The following is a 22,444-nucleotide window of genomic DNA, read 5'->3' as shown; positions in this document are numbered from 1 at the left end:
GGTGGCGCATGCCTTTAATCCCAGCACTTGGGAGGCAGAGGCAGGCGGATTTCTGAGTTCAAGGTCAGAAGGCTGATCTGATCCTTCAGATCATTTCAAGTACCAGTTTCTCAGCGCAGTGATGAGTAGGTGCAGTCTCACGCAGTGGGACAGCAGGTGGAACGAAGCAAAGGTCACTCATTCAGTCAACAAAAAGCTCTGATGTGTCACAGGAGCGTTGCTGCAAACTGCAAGACAAACCAAACAAATACAATTAAGTCAATAAATAAGTCCGCTAAATAAGCAAACCAGTAGGGGCTGACGCGACCGCCACTGCAGTGTTCTCTAATTTACTAATGAGCTCTGTTATACACGTAGCCTGTGCACATTCCCTTTCCATAAACTGCTGGGAGGAGCTTGAGGTTAACATCTGGACACACTGCTTGCTGCTTTGGGAGATAAATGTTTTCAGTGGTAGACTTCCTAAGTGAAAAATAAATACTAGGTATGTATTAATTTATAGTCAAGTGAAAAGAGGTGTTTCCATCACATTGGTCAGTAATTCTGGGACACACACCCCCCCCAATGGTTTCAGGATTTGGGAAACTGTGTACCCTGTATATGCCCAATGTATAAAACCAAGAGAAGCCTTCCTCCACCAGCCACAGACAGAACCTTGGGAAAATCATCTTTTTATCTTTCTTTCTTTTTTGGTTTTTCGAGACAGGGTTTCTCTGTGTAGTCCTGGCTGTCATGGAACTTACTCTGTAGACCAGGCTGACCTTGAACTCAAGAAATCTGCCTAACTCTGCCTCCCAGGTGCTGGGATTAAAGGCATGTGCCACCACTGCCTGGTTGAAAATCATTTCTTGATATTCTTTTCTCAGCACAACAGAAAAAAGCTAAGTCTGAAGTGAAAAGTAAAATTCCCATGATGCCCTTTTCACTCCTTGCCACCTCCTCCCCTCCCAATCTGCTGCAAGAGAGCAGCTCAGAGGCACATTGTGCAGAGAGGATTGTCGGATCCACAGGGCACAGATCCATGGCATGCTTTTAGGCTTTCCAGGAGGAAGCTATTTTCATTACTATTACATAGGCAGACTTTAAAAGACCCAAGTGTCACTCAGAACTCAAAATGTTTCTGGCTAGTGAAAAAGAAGAAGTGTTCACTGGGAACCCTTGTTAAGATGTCTGCAAACCATCTCCACTGTACAGTGTTTTGTAGTGGAGACACTTAAAAACTATTGCTCTTCAAAATTTTGATCTATGCATTTATGTATGTATGTATGTATGTATGTATGTATTTATTACAGTAGTGTTATTCAATTACGAATTGTAACCATGACGATCCTTTGACAGTCACACCATCCGGGATTTGTTCAGTGAGACCCTGGAAACTGCCTTCCCTGGAATTTTTGCTATGAGCGCCTCATTCTCTGAGCACTTCTTGCATTTCTGGCTGTTTGACTCATCTCGTTCTTTTCTTGCTTTAGATCGGGAATAGCCATTGCTCCAAGGAGTCCTGGTTTCTTATAATAATGATGTTTTAAAAATAAGTTCTTGGGGTGGGGAGGCATCAAGGTGGCTTCATGGGTAAAGGCAGCCATATTTGATAATCACTGGATTCCCCTGAACCCACATGTGGAAGGAGAACTGACTCCCGGAAGTTGTTCTTTGACCTACACACACATACACACACACACACACATGCACACCATGGCATGCTCCCCACTCGTACCCCAAGATAAATGAAAAAAAAAAATACCTGGGACTCAGATGTCATTACTTCCACGCCCTATTGGTGGGGAAACCTAGAGGATACAGACATTTGCACTACACTTATCCCAAAATCTTTTGAGTTGAAAATACATCTATACCAATACCTCCATCACAGAGTTCATTCTATTTTTTTTTCCTTTTCCATCACTTAAGTCTCTTCTCAATTATCAATGTGCCATAATCAATATCCCGACATGACCCTGCTGTATAATAGATACCCTGCCCTCAGGCTCCTCCGTCTCGGTGGGTAGGGGGCTGCATTTTCCTCCATTACCTGGATGCTGCCTTTAATATGTCACTTCTCTGAGGCACTATGCCAGGGGTTCTCAACCTGGAGGCCCAATGACCCTTTCACAGGGGTTATATGTCAGATATTCTGCATTTCAAATGTGTTTATATTACTATACATAATAGTAGTAAAATTAGTTATGAAATAGCAACGAAAATAACGTCATGATTGGGGTCACCACAGCATGAGGGGCTGTTAAGAGGCTGCCACATTAGGAAGTCTGAGAAGCACGGCACTATGCCAAACCTCTGTCCTGAGAGGACGGAGGGCTCATGGTTGGTTGGTTCACTGTGCATCTTTCCTTTTTGAGAAAGGGTCTCCCTGTGATGCTCAGGCTGGCTAAAACTTTTTATCATTTAGTTTTTTTGAGCCCACTCCATAACCCAGTCTGGTCTTTGAACTCTCAGCAAACCTCCTGCCTCAGCCTCTTGAGTGTTGAGGATACAGTCCTAGTCCACCATGCCCAGCTTGGCACTTCCTATTTAGCTCAGGCTAGCCCTGAACACTTCTGACCTCTGCCTTTGAGTGCTGGGGTTATAAGTGGTTATCATCGTACCTGGCAGATTTCTTCTTGTTGTTCCTTTCCACATCCCAGACACCTAGAATAATGAGTGGGAACGTGATAGACTCTCATTCCAACACGGTTTTCTTATTCTTCAACCTCCCATGATTCCAGGACAACAGCTTGAAGAAGACTAGGTCATACCTCAGGGCTGTGTAAATGTAGAGCAGAGACCAGCCATAAGAAATGTCACATGGCCTTTCCCAAGGAGGGAAGCAAGAAAAGACCAAAGCACCAACTGGACCAGAGTCCAACTTGGCAAACCGGTGAATCTACTGTGGTTACTCATGAGAGTATGGGTGAGGGGTCCCTCACAGGAGCAGGGTTACCTCAAGGGCAACTGCATCACTGAAAAGCCCAGGCCCCAGTGGGTGGTGACTGGACATCCTACAACCCTGAGCTTGCTGGGTGGCTCTCAGGCAGCTCAGTAGGACATAGAGTCTCCCCCTGTCAACTCCACAGGATGAGCACAGGTTCTGTCCAGGACTTCTGTCTCCTCCCTTCCCCCAATCATCCCTTCCTGCTTCTTTAACCTTGGGGGGTAGGGGTGGGGGCTCGTGTATCTTGTTAGCTTCAGAACTTCTTGAGCCTGTGAGTTGTTTACTTCCCGAGTCTCAGGAGCCTCCTGTCTCCTTCCTGGAGGGAATGTCTCCCTTAGAAGCTCTAAGCTTATATCAGGTGATCAAGGAAGGGGAATGACATTTAGATACCAATTAAGAAACAGAGTAGGACATACTCAAGAGCTGCCAGGACAACCCCAAAATACAGGATGACTATAGAAACAGCCGAGATTATCAAAAACAGAGGCTGGCAAAATTAAAGGTACTTGTTATCAATCAGCCTGATGACTTTAACCAGATCTCTAGGACCCACGTTCTCTCTCTCTCTCTCTCTCTCTCTCTCTCTCTCTCTCTCTCTCTCTCAATAGATAATACAGTAAAAAAAAAATACTTTTATTAAAGATTAGCAAAAATTGGGGGCTTAGTGGTTAAGAGCACTAGCTGCTCTTCCAGAGGACCTGAGTTCAATTCCCAGCAACCATATGGTGGTTCATAACCATCTGTAATGGGATCTGCTGACCTCTTCTGGTGTGTCTGAAGACAGCTACAGTGTACTCCCATACATAAAATAAATCTTTTCTTAAAAAATTAGCAAAAATTAGCTGTTAAATTCGCTTCTCAGTCTCCTGATTATTTTCATTGATTAGTGCTGTGCCCAACCTTCATCAGAGAAGTTTATTGCAATGAGCAGTGATTAATGCAGAAACTCAAAAAAACTAGCCAAAACGCCCAGGAATGAGAGATGGTGGTGTGCTTAACACTATTCGGGACAGTTTTATCACTCCTTCCAAGATTGGGGAATATTTCAGGGTATAAAGAGCCAGAGAGTGGGGAGACATGTATAAAAAACGACACCTTCTGGCCACAACGTGGCCATTGCACTCATGAACTTACTGCAGCTGCGGTTATCTGCATAGGACTTGCGATTGCATGTTAACATTTCAACATGGATGGCGGGAGGGGTCCAGGGGCCTCACCCTTCCCTGAGGGACTATTGACAATTCATGACTGTTTGGGAAAGAGATGCCATTTTCTTTAGTAAGGTACCACTGATAAGTTACTCTTGCTTCCGTAAAGAATCCCACATCCATAGTAGGACAGGAAACGCCAATTAAAGCCAATAGGTCAAGAACTAAGAGGACATGAAAGTAGGAGGGGGGCTTGTTGGAAAGAAGAGTTCCAACTGGGGAAGGGTATGAGAGAGAATAGTGAGTGAAAATAAGAACATGACCCTCTTAAGGCATGGTTTAGGAGGTTTTTAATGGAGATATGGAGAAAACAGATTCCCGAAGAATCTGGAAAAGTCAGACTGAACATGGCCAGCAGAACAGATTGAGCCATGAGGAGCGGGAAGTGGAGTAATTTCTGTAGTGCCATCATTTTGGCCTTGGGAATCGAACTCAGGTCACTAGGCTTGGCAGCATATTCTTTACCAAGCCCACGCCCAGTTATTTGACCTGCCCAATCAGAAGCTTTGATTCCAGAGTCTATCATCTTGAAGTGTGTGGGATTATCTCAACCCTAAAGCTACAGACGTTCACCATTTTGGTGCTGGGTGCTTCCCTACCCTTAACTTCTGGAGCTCTGCCTAAAATTTATCCCCATCTCTATCGGCTGCAACAGCTCATCAGGCTCTCACCGGGTAGGGCGGCAGCCTAGCGCGTGCGCAATGTCTGCCTAAGCCCGTTGCGCATGCGCCGCCGCCCTCCCCCGCCCTTCCGCTCGGCTCTCCCAGCTCGGGGCTGAATGGCCGACCCCGACGCGGCGCGTGTGGAGGAGGTGGCTGTCCGGCTCCCCGAGCCCAGGCGACCCGCCTTCCTCCGGCCCGTGAGGGGAGCGGCTACCCCGCTGGCCTGAGCTCTCTCCCTGGCCGCCGCGGCTCCTTCCCGGGGACAATATGTTCAAGAGAATGGCGGAATTTGGACCTGACTCCGGCGGGAGAGTGAAGGTCAGTGCGCAGGCGCGGGGCGGAAGCTCGGCGCTCATTGGGTCCCGAGTCCTCGTCACCGCCTCCGCCCCGCCAAACACAAAGGTTTCGGGGTGGCTAGGGCATCAGTCGCAGACCCTGGATAGGCTCGCCCCGCTTGTCGTTCCCGAAGCCCCGTGCTGATAAAGTCAGCAAAGAGCGCTTAGCTTCGTTCGTGTTTAGTGAAGGTTGCTTAACACTGGACGTTGTGACACTCAGTTCCCTCACATTTATATTAACACTTTATGTGTATTATTAATAGGGGTGGAGGTAAGAGGACGACTTGCAGGAGTCGGTTGTCAGGTGTCACCATGTAGGTGTGCTGTCCAGCCTGAGCTGCAGTCGTCTCTTCCCCGTGTGCCATCTCTCCAGCTCGCCACCCCCTCCCACCTTCCTACATCTGCTGGTCTTTTTTTTTTTTTTTAATTTTTAAAATTTATTTTTATGTATATGAGTACACTGTGGCTGTCTTCAGGCACACCAGAAGAGAACATCAGATCTTATTACAGATGGTTGTGAGCCACCATGTGACTGCTGGGAATTGAACTCAGGACCTCTGGAAGAGCAGTCAGTGCTCTTAACCACTGAGCCAGCCCTGCTGGTTACTTTTTAAGGTACTGGTTCAGGATGCTCTCCCCATGCCCCTTTTAGCTCCTACTTACAGATCTTATCACAGAAAGGACTTTTTTTTTTTTTCCAGAAATCACTTTTACATCAGTCTACAAAATTTTTAAAATCCTCATCAGAGTCATATTAGTTTTATTGCCTTAATCATAGTGTCTGTATATCCATAGCTGCCTTAACAGTATATGTAAGATGAGAAATCATCGAACATCTTAAAGCCCTGCAATGCAATAGAAAGAAATGCCAGGTAAAAGTCTGTGTTAGTATAAGAGGCTTTGTAGAGCTATGCATTTGCCCAGGGTTTTAGGTAAGGCCTGGGGCTGGTAGGAAGTGATTACAGAGCAAAAGGTTCACGGGAAACTCGTCTCTACTTGCACAAGTTAAATCTGGAAGTTTGTAGTTCTTAGTCTAGGATAACTTGAGAAAGTTGGGCCTGTAGTCCTCAAATTGAGTTTCTTCCTTAGTAGCTGGGGAAGGGGTGGGGTCAGGCAGGAACAAGATAGGCCCTTGAGAGGCCCATCCCAAGTGGCCTGTGTGTTCCCACTGTCCCCATCTCCTAGGCCATTCATTCAGCTGTGAGCTGATCAGTATGCTAATCCATTGGTAAGGTTAGTGCTTCCGTAGTCCAGTCACCTCTCAGTGCCACCAGCTGGGGACCAGCAATAAGCCTTTCGGGGGAGGGGGGATACTCCATACCCAAACTGTATGTGCATAATAAAGATGACAGCAGAAAATGCTTGCCCTGAAATTCTCTCATAAACCGACCTTGGGTTTTGTGCTGTGCTTTGGTAAGCACTGCCAGAGGCTAATCTAAAAGCCTTTCCCAGCCAGCAGAGCCAGTCACAATGGCAACTTGAACTCAGTAGCCCAGCTTTTAGGTTTGTGAAGGCATTTTGTTCTTCTCTAATCAAGTCCTCATGTGCTTTTACATGCAGATTTAGATTAGAACATTTGAGGCCAGCTTTCCAGCTTTAGCACAGCTCAGCAGGTAAAAAGCTACCAAGTCTGATGGCCTCCGTGCAGGCCTCAGGAAGGTGGAAGGAACAGAATCTATTCCTGCAAGACATCTGTGACCTCCTCATGTGCTGCCCAGGGCGCCCAGCATGCACACAGACACCCCAAATAACCCACTTTTCATGTGAGGACTGGGGACCAAGCTGTAGCCTTCCGCAAGAGCAGCAAGCGCTTCAGCCGCTGAGCCATCTCCCCAGCCCCTCCCGTGGGAAGCATTGTGCCAGCGTTAGTGAGTGTGATGCTGGCTCGAGACGCCTGTTCTAAGTCAGCCCGTACGTGGTTAGACTGCGGCTCCCTAAACCAAGTCGCCGTGGCTTGTGGTGTTTATCCGGGTGCTGGTGAAGTCTTTACTGATTTTCAGCTTGCTTTTCTTTTAGGGGGTTACCATCGTTAAGCCAATCGTTTATGGCAATGTTGCCAGGTACTTTGGAAAGAAGAGAGAAGAAGACGGGCACACTCACCAGTGGACTGTGTACGTGAAGCCCTACAGAAACGAGGTGGGCATCGCTTTTCCCGAAAGGAGTGTTTGCGGTGCAGTCTGTTTAGTTGACAGTAAACTTTCCAAGTATGAGGTGGGTCCATTATAGATTCCCACCACTAGCCCCATCTGAAACAATAAAATGAAGCCCCTCATCTTCATGTAATTAATGAGTCGGGTTTTCAAAAATATCGTCTGAATAAAATTAAGATAAGGGGCTGGAGAGATGGCTCGGCTCTTGGTATACTTCTATAAAAATACCCCAAATCTTGCTGTTGCTTCTGATGGAAGTCAGAATTAACTGAGAGTGTTATTTATTGATACATATAAAAGCAGAATTTGAGCACCTCGGATAGTGGTGACACGTACTTATAAGCCCAGCACTGGGCCAAGAAGATGGCAAGGTCCAGGCCAGCGTGGGCTACATAATAAGACCTGTCTCAGCCATGTCCCCTCAAAAACCCAGGGTTTGCAAAACAAGTGAAAGGAAATAACTTGGCACTGGCTGACTGCCTTTCTTCCTCTTTATTCCCTGGTTGCTACCCAGGCATAGTTCTTGGCTCTGTTTGTTGCTGTTGTATTAAATTGTTTTGGAGTTTTTGTTGTTGGGGTTTTTTTTTTTGGTTGGTTGGTTGGTTTCGGGGGTGTGGGGGGTGTTTGTTTTGGTTGTTGGTGTGTGACAAGTTCCCACTATGTAGTCCTGTCTGGGCTGTAGTTCAGCTGTGTAGACCAGCTGACCTCAAAACCGAGATCCTCCAAAACTGAGATCCTCCAAAACGGAGATCCTCCTGCTTCTGCCTCCGGTGAGCTGCGATTTAAGGTGTGTCGCCGCACTGGCCTATTTTGTTTGATTTTTGGGAGAGCAAAGCAAGCTTTGAGTCTTGAGCTGTATCCCTGCCCCTTTTAAGACATTTTAGTTTGAAGCGGGGTCTGGCTGAGTTGCCCAGGCTGCTCTCAAGCTTGCTCATCTTTCCTCAGCCTCTTGGTTAGCTAGGCTGCCTCACTAGGCCAGCTAACCTGTGAACGTCAAAGGAACGTGCATCGTGTAAAATTGTGCTCGGGTTCCGTCGGAGAACTGATTTTTCTGTGTTTTAGGATATGTCAGCATATGTGAAGAAGATCCAGTTTAAATTACACGAAAGCTACGGCAATCCTCTAAGAGGTGAGGCACGGCTCTTGACTCATCGTGGAATAGTTATAGAGGGCCAGGGAGCAGGAACTAAATCAGTAACTCGCAGTTGTTTTCTTCCCTCGCTCTAGTCGTTACCAAGCCTCCATATGAAATCACAGAAACAGGATGGGGTGAATTTGAAATCATCATCAAGATATTTTTCATTGACCCCAACGAGAGACCTGTGAGTAACCCTAGCCTTCGCAAGGAGGAAACGGGTCAGTTAATAACGGTCAAGTGTCACGCTGACCGGGGGTTGGGGGTGGCTGGTGTGTTAGTGGTCTTGCCATAAGTTAACACTGCCCTTGTTATTTAGGATATGTCAGTTTAAACACCACTCAGACAGGTCCCTAATAGGTAATTTGAAAGTGCTATTGACGGAGTGGGGTTGGGGAGCTTAATGTCCTAGCAAGACTGGATATAAACCCTAGTGTCTCAGGCTGGTAAAGTCCTTGCCAGCCCGGGCCACAGAGTTAAGGCCCTGAAACAGAAAACAACACAGACAAAAATACAGAAAAGTCTTAACTCTCTACAGCTAATTAATTCAGGAGTTGGAGTCTGCCGAATGGGATGTGGGCCCCTCTGGGTGACTAGGGCACCTTCCCTATAGATGGAGACCCCATCAGGCCTTGTTCTTTGTCTGCCATGACATCACCTCTGATACCAGGGATAAAGCAAGGTCAGTGGGCCCAACCATCCATCCCATGGCCATTCCTTTTTTTTTTTCCCAAAAAAAAGTCTTACCCTTATTTGTGTGTGGTGTGCACATGTGCAGTGCACACTTGTGGATGTTAGAGGATAACTTTTAGGAATTGATTCTCTCTTTTTTAAAGAGAAATTATTTATTTTGTGTGTATTGGTGTTTGCCTGAGCCACGAGCATAGCAGAGATCAGAGAGGGTGTTGGATCCTCTGGAATTGGAGCTCTGATTGGTGGGGACCACCGAAGGCTGAGAACTGAACCTGAGCCAGCGCTCTTAGTCTCCTTAGCACCTAGTTCTCCCCTTCCACTGTGCAGGCTCAGGGGCCAAATTCAGGTCATTTGGCTTGACCTGAGCAAGAGCCTCTACCCACTGAGCCATCCTGCCAGCCTGCTTGCAGGCTTTTTCCTTTTTTTAAAACACAGGTTCTCACTGTGTAACCCAGTCTGGCTTCAAACTCAATACAATCCTCCTGCCTCAACCCCCAAAATGGCAGGCGTGCACCACTGTGCCTGACTCCTTGATGGGGAGACCTGTCAGTCCTGAGCCTGTAGCATCTGGAGCTCCCACCTCTCTGAGCCCTCTCTGTGCTCTCTCTCGGGTTGTAGATTCTCTGCAGCATCTGTTGTCTGCTGCAGAGATGGTAAAGATACTGACGGTATCTTTACTGTGGCCTGTGTAATTCATACCCTTTAAGATCATCTGCTGTTGTTTTAGTGATATTCTGGGGATTTGCCCTCTCCGTTCTCTACAGAGCCTTGTACTGTGTAAGGAACTATGCTTTAACTCCGCGCCTTCCCCACCCCTCTTGGTGTGTCGTCCCATTACCCTTTCCGTTGGCTGAGTCCTATCCAGAGAGGGCAGACATCAGTAAGCTGAGTCCATCTGTTTAGATTTAGTGGCAAATATTTGCTCATTTTCTTCTACGCTGGAGGCTTCCTGTTTCGTGATGCCTGGGAAAACCATGTTTCCTTGTAGTGACGTTAGCTTGCCCCTTGGGAAGTTCTGTGCCTGGAGATTGGTTTGCACGTTCTCCATGAGCTGTGTTGCTTTGTCAGCCCTTGTTGAGTACTGAGGGCACATGCGCTGTGGCACAGAGCCCCTCCTGCGGCCTCAGTGCACGGTGTTTAAAGACAAGGTGCTCTTGCGGGCCAGCATGCTACCTCCCTGCTGTTTACCGTGCTGCTGATCAAGCCCCTGGTGGAGCATCTTGCTCGCACTGGAGACTTCACTGTGGATAATTACTTTAGGAAATGCTGATACAGAACTCAGAAACCCTCCTGCCTCAGCCTCCTATGTGCTGGGATTACAGGCACGCTCCACCATGCCCACCTTCAAATCTTTTTTTTCAAGTAAATTTATGAACTTTAATCTTCACAGAAAACTGTTAAAATTCCCATAGCTTTACTTGTGTTGTTTGAGGGTACACTTACTCCCTGGGGGTGCTTGAGTAGAGCCTCACCTAACTCTATAAAGTGCCCCTACTGAAAGGTGGACAGGGACGTGTCCCTGGTAGGAAAGCAGAGAACAGGAAGTTTGGGTGGTTTACCACCTAAGTTGCAGTGGAAGCAAGATCTGGAATTTGATGTATTTACTAATTCCACCTCAGCTTACGCAGTGACAGTGTCAGGCGAGACTGGTGGCTCACGCTTGTAACCTTAGCCCTTGAGAAGTGGAGGCAGGAAGGTCAGCCAGAAGTTCAAGGCCTGCCTCTGTTACTTAGTGAGTTCGAGGCCAGCCTCAAGGTCTCACAAGTCCAGGAAGGACTGACTCACTGACAGGAGTGTTCTGACCCTGGACTGAGTGACGCTGTGTGTGTTCTAGGTGACTCTGTACCACTTACTGAAGCTCTTCCAGTCTGACACCAATGCCATGCTGGGGAAGAAGACAGTGGTTTCAGAGTTCTACGATGAAATGGTAAGGCCGCATAACGAGAGGGTCGGGGGGGCCGGAGGTGGGGACGCCCTGAGTTTTAAACACATTTAAGTTGGAGACCTTTAGAGTTACTGGGCTTTTTTCCCCGTTTTATTCCTTAAGATATTTCAAGACCCAACGGCAATGATGCAGCAACTGCTTACGACGTCTCGCCAGCTGACCTTGGGAGCCTATAAGCACGAGACAGAGTGTGAGCGCTTTTTTATGTTTAATTCTCAGCTCCTCCTTAATCCTCATAAACCCTTAAGAACTGCCTGGCTTTGCTGTCATGTGGTAAAAGAAACGGGGGAGACTTAGAAATAACTGAGAGCAAGGAACTGTTTTCAACTGATGTCACAGTTAGGTTCCTGCACTGTGGACAGCGATGCTTGTGAGCAGCACTTACCTAGGGTGTCCACAAGGTGGCGATGTTGGCTGCAAGCAGGACTTTGTCAAATCAATACCATGCTAGCCAGCTTATAATTAAGTAGAAACCTCTTATTTTGTAGTCAATATATTTATTCAGTAATGTTTACTATATCCAGCTAAGGTTCTTGGTTTTACTTTTGCATTGTTGGGGATTGAATCCAGGACACATACTCTACCACAAGCTACATCACCAACCTCTAGAAATTTTCAAATAACGCTCTTTTGTCAATATAAATGATCATTTTACCTATCACAGGGTCTAGGTACTTTATACACATTGGTTCCTTTTAAGTCTTCTGAAGGGGGCTGGGGAGGTGGCCTAGTTGGTGAGGTCCTTGTATGCACAAGAACCTGAGGTTGGATCCCAGCAGCTCTGTAGAAAGCTGGATCTGGTAGCATGTGCCTGCAGCCCTGGAGCTGGTTGGTGGTGATGCAGAGACGGGAAGGTAAGTGGGGCCTGCTGGCGGCTGTTCTCGCCCAATCACTGAGCCCCAGGTTCAGTGAGAGACCCTGCCTCAAGACAGTAAGGTGGAGAGGGATGGAGGAAATCCAAGGATGCTGAACCTCTGCCTCCACATGCACACGTGCACACACGTGCACACATGCACATGCATACAACACCCACACAGTCTTCTCAACAAATGACGTGAGGTCTGTGCCGTTACGGTTCACGTCGTAAGCAAGGCAGTGGGTGTACAGGTGTCACGGCTAGTGGGGCTAGACCTCAGATTTAGACAGTTTCCTCTCTTGAGAGAAGAAGCTAGAGGCTTATTTTGGTGGTATGATTTTATTATGTAAATTGTATCAGTGCATTAGTTCAGAATAGTTTTTGTTTTTTGTTTTTGTTTTTGTTTTTCGAGACAGGGTTTCTCTGTGTAGCCCTGGCTGTCCTGGCACTCACTTTGTAGACCAGGTTGGCCTCGAACTCAGAAATCCGCCTGCCTCTGCCTCCCGAGTGCTGGGATTAAAGGCGTGCGCCACCATGCCCGGCTCAGAATATTTTTGATTGGTTCACTGGCATTCCTTGGGTTTGTATGCTCCTTATTCCAAAGTAATAATAAGTATCCAGAGAAAACCAAACAATGTCTCAAAGCCTCAACTGTGAGTTAGCAGCTGCAGCCTCACCTTGTAGAAAGCAGTGTGGCTTCTCTGTTGGAGTTTAGGCTTCCTACCCGCTCCACCCACTGTGTTCAGTGCTCTGTCTCCATGCAGGAAATGGTGGTCGTAGGAAGTGCTGTTTGTCCTCTCTGGTGTCATAAGAGGATAGGCTCACTCAGCTCAACTGTTCTTCTTCAGTTGCAGAACTTGAAGTGAAAACCAGAGAAAAATTAGAAGCTGCCAAGAAAAAAACAAGCTTTGAGATTGCAGAGCTTAAGGAGAGATTAAAAGCAAGTCGTGAAACTATAAACTGTTTAAAAAATGAAATCAGGAAGCTTGAAGAAGACGATCAGACGAAAGACATTTGAGCAACGGGCAGTAAGTCAGCTGCAGAGCCGGGGCACCGCGGAGGGACTTGCTGCAGACGCTGCGGTGTTTCTGGGAGGAGCTGCGAGTGCGGTCCCCAGCCGGCCGTGGCTTTCTCAGAGAGGACTTCAGGTACCCACACTGTCAAGCTGCCTCCCAGGGCACATGTGTGCTCTAAGACTTAATGCTGGGTAGCATTCCACGATGTTAAGCACAACTTTTAAAGTGTTTGTTTTGTTTTAAATTGGACTCTGTGTGTAGTTTATCCTCCTCAGGCAGGCGTAGCGGTTCTGTTGTAGTCTAAGGGGTGCGGGTTTTGTACCTCTCTCCTAGGTAGGATTAGTGACTGGTACGTGTGTCTAGTTCTTCAGGTCCACATCTGCCCCGCTCTACCTCTTTTGTATATGATGTATCTAGGAAGTGTTTAATAAATGTAGTTTACTGCTCCTGTGTCTGCCTCTTGTGACTTCTCCAATCACTTTAGCGCCTTGTGTTTTCAAATAAATATGTTATTCTTTGAGAATTTTACATAGTGTGTTTTGATCATATTCGCCGATGCCCCTCTCCTTCTCCCCTCCCAGCTCCACCTGACCTGCCTGATCCACCAACTTTGTGTCCTCCTTTTCGTTTGAATTTAACCCACCCACCCTCTGGGAGTGGAATCTTGGCACAGCCTTAGAAAGCTGACACCCCTTACCCCAGAAACCGACATCTGTCTGTAGCTCCTTGGATGGGGGCTCATGGGAACACTTCCTCCTAACACCTAGATCACAGTCCACAGTTCACAGAAATGGCCGGGCAGTGATGTGTATGAAAGACTGAAGACCCAGGGTCCGTGCCTTCCTCTGTCACACAGATCCTGGAATGACAGGCTTGCCCCACCATGCCCAACCTGACTGGTTTTTTTAATATTGAGGATGGGTGTGTGAGAGACAGTACATCCACACCACAGCTCTTGTGGCCACAGGAGAACATTTTGGAGTCACCCTGCTGAGACAGATCTCTTGTTTCTGCTGCAGCGCTGCCCACTCTGAGGGTAGCAGGCCTGTGAGCTTCCTCTGCGTGATTTCTTTTCCTGCCTCCTATCCACCCTCAGGAGTGCTGAGATCGTAGACACACCACCTCCTCGAGCTTTGTGTGTCACTTCCAGGGCTCAGACCCAGATCATCAGGCTGTACAGCCAGGGGCTCCACCCACTGAGCCTGCTCCTGGGGCTGAGTCTGGATTCAGGTCTAATGCTGGACTTTCTGACCTGCCTTTTTTTATTGGCTTTAGTTACTTTTTTTTTTTTTTTTTTAAGACTTATTTATTTATTATATGTAAGTACACTGTAGCTGTCTTCAGACACTCCAGGAGAGGGCGCCAGATCTCGTTACAGATGGTTGTGAGCCACCNGGCGCCAGATCTCGTTACAGATGGTTGTGAGCCACCATGTGGTTGCTGGGATTTGAACTCTGGACCTTCGGAAGAGCAGTCGGTGCTCTTACCCACTGAGCCATCTCACCAGCCCCGGCTTTAGTTACTTTTAATTAATTTTTTTTTAATACTTAAAACCATAAGAGATGTTCATAGACACCCTAGATAGCAACCTTACATAACACTGCTAACAAATTCCCAAATCTAAGGAGGCCTCTTCCACCACTGGATTTTTTGCCCTTGTCTTCCTGGCTAGCTGCGCCGCGTTATCTGTTCCCTATCTTCAGCAAGGCTTGCCTGTACCTTCCTGATTGCATAGTGAATCATGGTTTGAAATTTTCCAATCAACTGAATCCACAGTTGATCTGTTCACCGCTCAGACTCTGTTGTAAACAAAGGGGAGTTTAGGGACTGTTTAATTCAGTTCATATCTAATAATGAAATTAAGTCCCGAAGAAAATTAAACTTTGGAAGTCATACAATCTGTCAGGGTTGGAGGTAGAATTTGAAAATTGACTCCCTGCCTGAGTGGGACATTCAAGTATGATGCACGTGGTTTCTGAGAGAACTGGAAATCACCTGAAAGTTCACTTTCCAAGAAAGTGTAAGCTTTTCAGGGAAGAGTGTAAGCTGGATTTACTGTTCCTGACAAATCCTGCCGCCCCAGTTTGTTTACTCTCCACCTAGTTCATCCGTTCAAATAAAGTTCTCAAAAGAAACGAGAATTGTTAACCCTGCCGGGTTTAATTGAACGCATAAGCTGAAACCACAACTCTTTTTTTTTTTTAATGTATTTGCTTTTAGTCATTTTGCATGCATGTATGTGGGGTGAGGTGTGCTTGTGTCAGAGGGTAACTTGGAGAAATTTGTCCTCTGGTTCTACCATGTGGGATTGGGCTTCTCAGAGATGGACCTATCTACCTACCTATTTATTTATTTGAGATGTGAGACTGCCTGTCCTGGAACTCAGTAGATCAGGCTGACCTCAGACTCAGAGATTCTCCTGCCTCTGCCACCCGAGTGCAGGGATTAAAGGGTGTGCAGTGCCAGGCCTGGCTGGACTGACTTATTCTTATTCTGCATGTCAGCAAATGTTCTCAGTGCTTATCTCACTGGTGTGCCATTTCCCTCAAGAACATCTTCAGAGTGGTTTTTCTTCAGGCTCTTTATATTTAGAATTAAGGTATTGCTACTGGTGTCAAAGCAAAGAGGAGAAACTATGGGCAGATAAACTTTTCACTTCCAGATACGTCCCTGGTTTTGTGGAGAGCAGAGAGGACTCAGTGGTGGAGGGCAGGAGTTGGTGACCCACAACCAACTCCTGAGCCCAATCCATTCTGCTACCTGATTCTTAAGTTCTGTGGGAATCGCTGCAAACAGAAGTCACTGATAGGATTCCAATTTCAGCTTATGCCGTGGACTGCCACAGAGGTTTAACAAGTTTCTGTTTCCCACGGTGAATTTGAATATACTACCTACCCTGTGGAAGTCTGTTGACAATTGAATGAAACAGCTTTAGATGGTAGGATTAAAGACAGGGAAATTCCAGCAAACTAAATCCACTCCCACGTGAGAGACTTTTAAGTGAGCCCCTGGTCAAGGAGTGCAAGGTGGGTGAGCACAAGAGGACCTGCAGTGAGTGCTGAATTATGTTCCCCTAGTTCAAGTCCATATCCTGGTAGTTCAAAATGTGACTGTACCTTGAGACAGTGTCTTTAAACGAGGTCATTGAATTAATAAACGGGTAGACCCTAATCCAGTATGGCTCATGACTTTATAAACAGGGTATTCAAACAGACGACATGGAAGGACACAGGGAGAGCAGCTCAGAGAAAGACCTCAGGAGAAACAACACTGCCCACTTCCTGATCTCTGTCTAGCCTCCAGAACTGTAAGAAAAGAAGTATCCGCTGTTTAGACACCCAGTATGTGTTGCTTGGTTACAGCGGCCCAGGGCAAGGACTCAGGAGTGAGGGAGCACGTTTGCTCTTGACACAACTATTCCTGCTGGGGATTCTAGCCAAAACAGACAGACAGAAAGTGAGTTAAAGTCAACCAGGCTAGAAAGGGAAGACGAAAGATGACCCTATGTGCAGAAGGCATGGTTGTGCTGGCCTGTTTTGTGTGTCAACTTGACACAAGCTAGGGTCATCAGAGAGGAAGGAGCCTCAGGTGAGGAAATGCCTCCGTGAGATCCAGCTGTAAGGCCTCTTAGTGATCAGTGGGAGAGGGCTCAGCTCATGGAGGGTGATTCCATCCCTGGGCTGGTTGGTGTCCTGGGTTCTATAAGAAAGCAGACTGAGAAAGCCAGTGGGGAGCAAGCCAGTAAGCAGCACCCCTCCATCTGTCCCTGCCTCCAGGTTCCAGCACTGCTTGAGTTACTGTCCTGACTTCCTCCAATGATGGACTGTGATCTCAAAAATGTAAGCTGAATTAACCCTTTCCTCCCCAACATGCTTCTTGGTCGATTTTGTCACAGCAATGGAAACCCTGACTAAGACAGTGACCTACCAAGAAAATCCCAAAGGAGCCAGGCAGTCATGGTGCATGCCTTTTAACACTCAGGAGGCAGCAGCAGGCAGGTCGCTTTGAAGCCAGCCTGGTCTACAGAGCAAGTTCCAGGATGGCCAGGGCTACCCAGTAAGACCCTGTTTTAGAAAAGCAAAACCAAGAATATTACAACTCAAGAATAGATGTCTCCATTGGAAATTGGGCATGATGATTCAGACAGCCCTACAGGACAGGAAGGAAGGGTTAGTCTAGCATCTGGTGGGGACAGCTCGGTAGTTAAGAGTGCTTGTTGCTGTTGCAAAGGACCTGGGTTTAGTTCCCAGCACCCACATGATGGTTCGCAACTGTAACTCCAGTTCCAGGGGACCCAGCACCCTCCACGAGCACCACACATGCACACATGAATGCAAAACACTCAGAACTTTGTCTTAACGACTGAGAAGACTCCGTGCAGCAATGGTGTGAGTCCAGGGTCTGAGCGGGGGCTTTTCGAGAGTTTCTTCCACTCTGACAAAATACTGGATGAGAGGAGTGAACCCAAGACTGTAACCAAAGGAGGCGTCACGGTTCTAGAAAAAGCTGAAAGAAAACTTTTGCAAACAACAGTAGTGACCGTGAGATCAGGCCTTAAGCAAAGGCTGGAGAGAGCCAACCTTAGTGAGAAAATCAGACTCAAAGTTCTTCTCACCAAAGCTGTAGACAACAGGATTGTTTTCTGACTTAGAGATGGTGACATTCTTGGAAAGTGTATGGAGTAGATCATTGTTGAAATGCGGTCACGTGAGGCCGCCTGTCCAGACATTCCAAAGTGTTTCATCATGGAAATAATATCAGTGCCTCCCTTTTGTAAGAAACAGATGACACCTGACCTAATAACGTCCGTTGTCTCAGAAGTTTGTGTCTGCTGAACTGTTACAAACATTTCAGAGAAGAATAAGGATAAACAAAAAATCTGGTGAAGCACCCCATCTTTGTGGCTACCCCTCCTTAAGACCAGCAAGCCTAAAATTAGCACTAATGGTTTTCCAAATTCCAACCCTGCCTCACTTGTGCTTAGACACCACTGTTGCCACAAGATGCTGAAGAGGCCCCTGTTAAGGCAGTCTTCCCATCTGGCTTTCTCCTGCTTTGGATCCTGGGATCCAGACTTCAGGATACGACCCAAATGGCTGTTTTGTTGAGGTTTAGCGACTGTCACAAAGCTTCTTGAAAGGTGATTGTTTTCCTATGGAGGGTTCCGTCCCTGCTTGTAGGTATGTGCAGCACTTGTGTATAAATGCCTTTGGAGGACAGATGAGAGCATCGGGTCCCCTGGGCCTGGAGTTACAGATGGTTGTGAGCTACCACGTGGGAGCTAGAAATAGAACCTAGGTCCTCTGAGAACGTGTCCAGTGCTCCAGTCCAAAGCTAAGCTAAATTTTAAATAGTATTTACTTAATGTACATGAGTCCACTGTCGCTGTCTTCAGACACACCAGAAGAGGGCATCGGATCCCATTCCAAATGGTTGTGAGCCACCCACCATGTGGTTACTGGGAATTGAACCTCTGGAAGGGCAATCTTAACCGCAGAGCCATCTCTCCAGCCCCTAAATTTTCTATCTCTAAAGAGTAACCTAACATACCAGGGCGTCTGACCAGCACCCCCTTTTTGGTTTGTTTTTCAAAACAGGCTTTCATTGTGTAGCCCTGACTGTCCAAGGACTCACTCTGTAGACCAGTCTGGCTTCAAAGCCAGAGATCTATCTGCCTCAGCTGGGATTAAAGGTGTGTGCCGCCACCACCCGGCTGTGTCCCACCTTCTGAGTGGAGGGTGCGGGAACTTTTCTGAAGAGACCCAGAGAGTAAATATCTCAGTTTCTGTCAGTCGGTGACATCTGCTATTGTATGAATGTAGTCTCACCAGAAAATGAGCATGACTGTCCAATAAAATGGCTTTGTTGACACTGAAATTGATTATTACATGGTTTTTCAAATCAAAATATTTCCTTTCTCTTGTTTTTATTCAAACATTGAAAAATTATATAATAAATGAAACCATATAGTAAATAATATATATAACATATATTGTATGTATAATATATGCACTCACCATTCACTATCCACTGGCTCGGATACCACCAGGCTTAGCCCTTAAATTCATCATTTTTTTTTTTTTTTTTTTGGTTTTTTTGAGACAGGGTTTCTCTGTGTAGCCCTGGCTGTCCTGGAACTCACTCTGTAGACCAGGCTGGCCTCGAACTCAGAAATCCGCCTGCCTCTGCCTCCCGAGTGCTGGGATTAAAGGCGTGCGCCACCACGCCCGGCCTATCATTTTTCTAGATTAGACCTGCACCAAGACCTGTTGACCACAAGAGGGCAATCTGTGATTTCCTATGGAATTTAGAGTTTGTCCCTGGGCCCTTGGAAGAGTCCAGAGCAGACCAGATTAGTCCAAGCTACCCTAAAAAAAAAAAAAAAAAAGGATTGCTAGAACCTGCGAAATGGCTTAGTGGATGAGCCAAACTGATTCGCTCACTGAGTTCAATCCCTAGAGACCACATTGTAAGAGAGAACCAATTCCCACCTGTGGTCATATGACGTACACAGACAGTGGGGTGGGGGGGGTGGGGTGAGGAGCAAGCGAGCTTGCTAAGACATGGCAGAAGACCTCTTCCTCTTCCTTCCCACCTCATCCATGGGAGTGTTCTGTTCAGCGCTTATTTGACCCCTTAGCATTATTTGGAGGTTTGGTTTGTCTGTTTGCTATGGAGATGGGGTCTTGGCGTGGAGTCCATTTTGTCCTTGAATTCAAGGTATCCATCCTTACCAAAGCCAATTGCAGGTGTGAGCCCCATACCTAGTTGGTCAGCTGGCTCTCTCCCTCCGTCCCTCCGTCTGTCTGTCCGTCCCTCCCTCCCTCTCTTCCTTCCTCCGTTCCTTTTTCCAGGTGACAACACCTTTCAGCACCTATTCCTCTATTTAGTCTATCATTATTAGTTTATTAGTTATTTAGATGGGCTGTTTGTTTGAGACTGGGTCTCATGGAATCCAAACTGGCCTAGACTTGATGTGTAACAGACACTGTTCTTGAATTCCTTACCCTTTTGTCTGAGCCTCCCAAGAGCTGGGATTACAGGCTTGTGCACCTATGCACCTATGTTGCATAATTTACAAGAACTCTCCGAGTGTCTACCCTGAACCAGCTTTTTTTTTTTTTTTTTTTTTTTTTTTTTTTTTTTTTTTTTTCCGAGACAGGGTTTCTCTGTGTAGCCCTGGCTGTCCTGGAACTCACTCTGTAGACCAGGCTGGCCTCCCGAGTGACCAGTTGTCTTATTGTCTGTGGTAGACAGGATCTCTCCAGCAAAGGCTTCTCTGGTAAGAGTCCCAAACCTCCCCACAGGAGGAGGTCCGCGGGCATGCCTACGTCACGTGACCATTCTCTTCGGTTTGGATTCAGGGAGTTTGTGACCCCGGATCCCGATCATCCTCATCTTCTGGGGTTCTCTTCAGTCATTACCGCTGCCTGTGTGGGGGCCGGCATGACTGTGTGGGGGCTGGCATTGGCTCAAGGATTCAAAGTGTGGGCTCGGGAACGGGACTTCAAAGTCTGAGCCTTGCCTCCGTTGCTGGCTTTGTGACCCGAGGCAGGCTATTTAGCTTCTCTGGGCCTTACTTTGTTCATGCTTAACGGTGGGCATAATTATCATGGCCTCGTAACAGGTCAAATGAGATGACGCATGCCAAGGACTGGGCATTGAACGCAGAGCGCGAGACATCAGCAGCGCGCTTTTATTAGAGTATAATTTATATATTGTTTCGGGATGATTTGTGTTGCCTCCAAAGTTTGTGTGTTGAAACCCTAGCCCCCAGTACCTCAGAATGTAATTATATATGAAGATTAAATCTTTAAATATGTAATTAAACTAAGTCATTACAGTGGGAGCTAATTCAATACGAGTGCTCTTAGTTAGTTTCTTAGTTAGTTAGTTAGTGAGTTAGTGAGTTAGTTTCTTTGTTTTTGAGACAGGGTCTCACTGTGTAGCCCTGGCTGGCCCGGAGCTAGGTGTGTAGACCAGCCTCAAACTCACAGAGACCAGCTTATCTCTGCCTCCCAAGACTGGGGTGAAAAGTGTGCGGCCACACAGAGCTGGCTAGTATCCTTTAAAAAGTTGGGCCTCGCAGTCTACTTGTAATTCTAGCACTTGGAAGGCTGATGCAGGAGGATTCCTGAGAGTTCAGGATCAGCCCAGGCTATGCAGTAAGATCCTATCTTAAAAAGGAAAAAGTGTTAAGAGGGAGAGAGAAAAAAAAGTAGGAGGGATGGAGAAAATGGGAAGGAGGGAGCAGATTTGGAAACAGACACACGCAGAGGAGAGGAAGATGGGCCACAGACATGGCTGTGCAGTCCAAAGAGACCTGGGAAAGGGCCTTCCCTCACAGCCTTCAAGGGAGCGGGCCTCACTGGCACTTTGATCTTAGACTCTCTGCCTCCGGGGTTTCATAAGAATAAATCACTGTTGTTTAGCCACCCAGTGTGTCTCATCAGCCCCTACAAACCAGCACATGCCCCATAAATATCACCCACTCGAGGTACGACTCAGGGATTTTGTAGTAAATTTAGAATTATATACAACCATTACCACAGGCTAATTTTAGACTCTTTTCATTGCCTCTAAAAGAAACCTTGTGCCTGTTTGCAGTCACTGCCCGTCCACCCTCAGCTCCAGGCAAGCACCGTACTCCCTCCCATCTATACATTTGCCATTGCTGAACATTTCTTGTAACTATCTCCTGTGGTTGGAAAACTTTATACTGCTCACGCTATGTCCTCCCAGCTCCTTAAAAATGTAAAGATAATGAGCTGAGTCTTAGGCCTTGTGGCATCTGTGTAATTACACACTCCTATGATGGTTTATCTGCAATGAGTAAAAGAAAACTCATATGGGCCACAGAAGAGCTGCACTGGGAATGAATACTCGGTGCTGGAGAGATGGCTCAGCGGTTAAGAGCACTGACTGCACTTCCAGAGGTTCTGAGTTCAATTCCCAGCAACCACATGGTGGCTCACAGCCATCTGTAATGAGATCTGATGCGCTCTTCTGGTGTGTCTGAAGTCAGCTAAGAGTGTGCTCATATACATAAAATAAATGATGAAAGAGAGAGAGAGAGATTGAATATTCAAGTCTGAGGGTCTGCAAGATAGCTCAGTGAAAAACAGCCACTGAGCCTTACAACCTAAAGGAGAAAACGGAGTTCTGCGACCTGAACTCTGACACACACACATGCACATGTGCATGCACACAAACACACAAATACGTACATTTATAAAGATTAGACAAAACATAACAGTGAGAGTGACCATTGTGATCACTGTGTAAGAATAACCACTCTGGCCTCAGCACTCACTGTGGAGGCAGAGAAAGGTGGAGATCTCCGTGAGTTCAAGGTCAGCCTAGTCTTCACAGTGGGTCCCAGGTTAGCCAAGGCTATGCAGTAAGATCATGCAAATAAATAGATAGATAGAAAGACAGATATATAAATAAGAAAATCAATAACCACGTTATCTAGGCATGGTAGCACTACATGACCTTACTTGCAGAGCACAGAG

General features: G+C 46.8%; 1 protein-coding gene across 1 annotated transcript; it reads left to right on the top strand.

Moving 5' to 3' along the window:
• Positions 1 to 4,868: 4,868 nt before the first annotated feature.
• Yeats4 (YEATS domain containing 4) lies at positions 4,869 to 13,457 on the top strand. Its single transcript, XM_021174372.1, has 7 exons — positions 4,869 to 5,117; positions 7,151 to 7,270; positions 8,347 to 8,413; positions 8,512 to 8,606; positions 10,947 to 11,039; positions 11,160 to 11,247; positions 12,762 to 13,457. Exons 1-7 carry the CDS (start codon positions 5,067 to 5,069, stop codon positions 12,929 to 12,931), a joined length of 684 nt encoding a protein of 227 aa, XP_021030031.1. The 5' UTR covers positions 4,869 to 5,066; the 3' UTR covers positions 12,932 to 13,457.
• Positions 13,458 to 22,444: the final 8,987 nt, after the last annotated feature.

Source organism: Mus caroli, chromosome 10, assembly GCF_900094665.2.
Source record: "Mus caroli chromosome 10, CAROLI_EIJ_v1.1, whole genome shotgun sequence".
NCBI classification, from domain to species: domain Eukaryota; kingdom Metazoa; phylum Chordata; class Mammalia; order Rodentia; family Muridae; genus Mus; species Mus caroli.
This window is presented reverse-complemented; position numbering and strand designations above follow the sequence as displayed.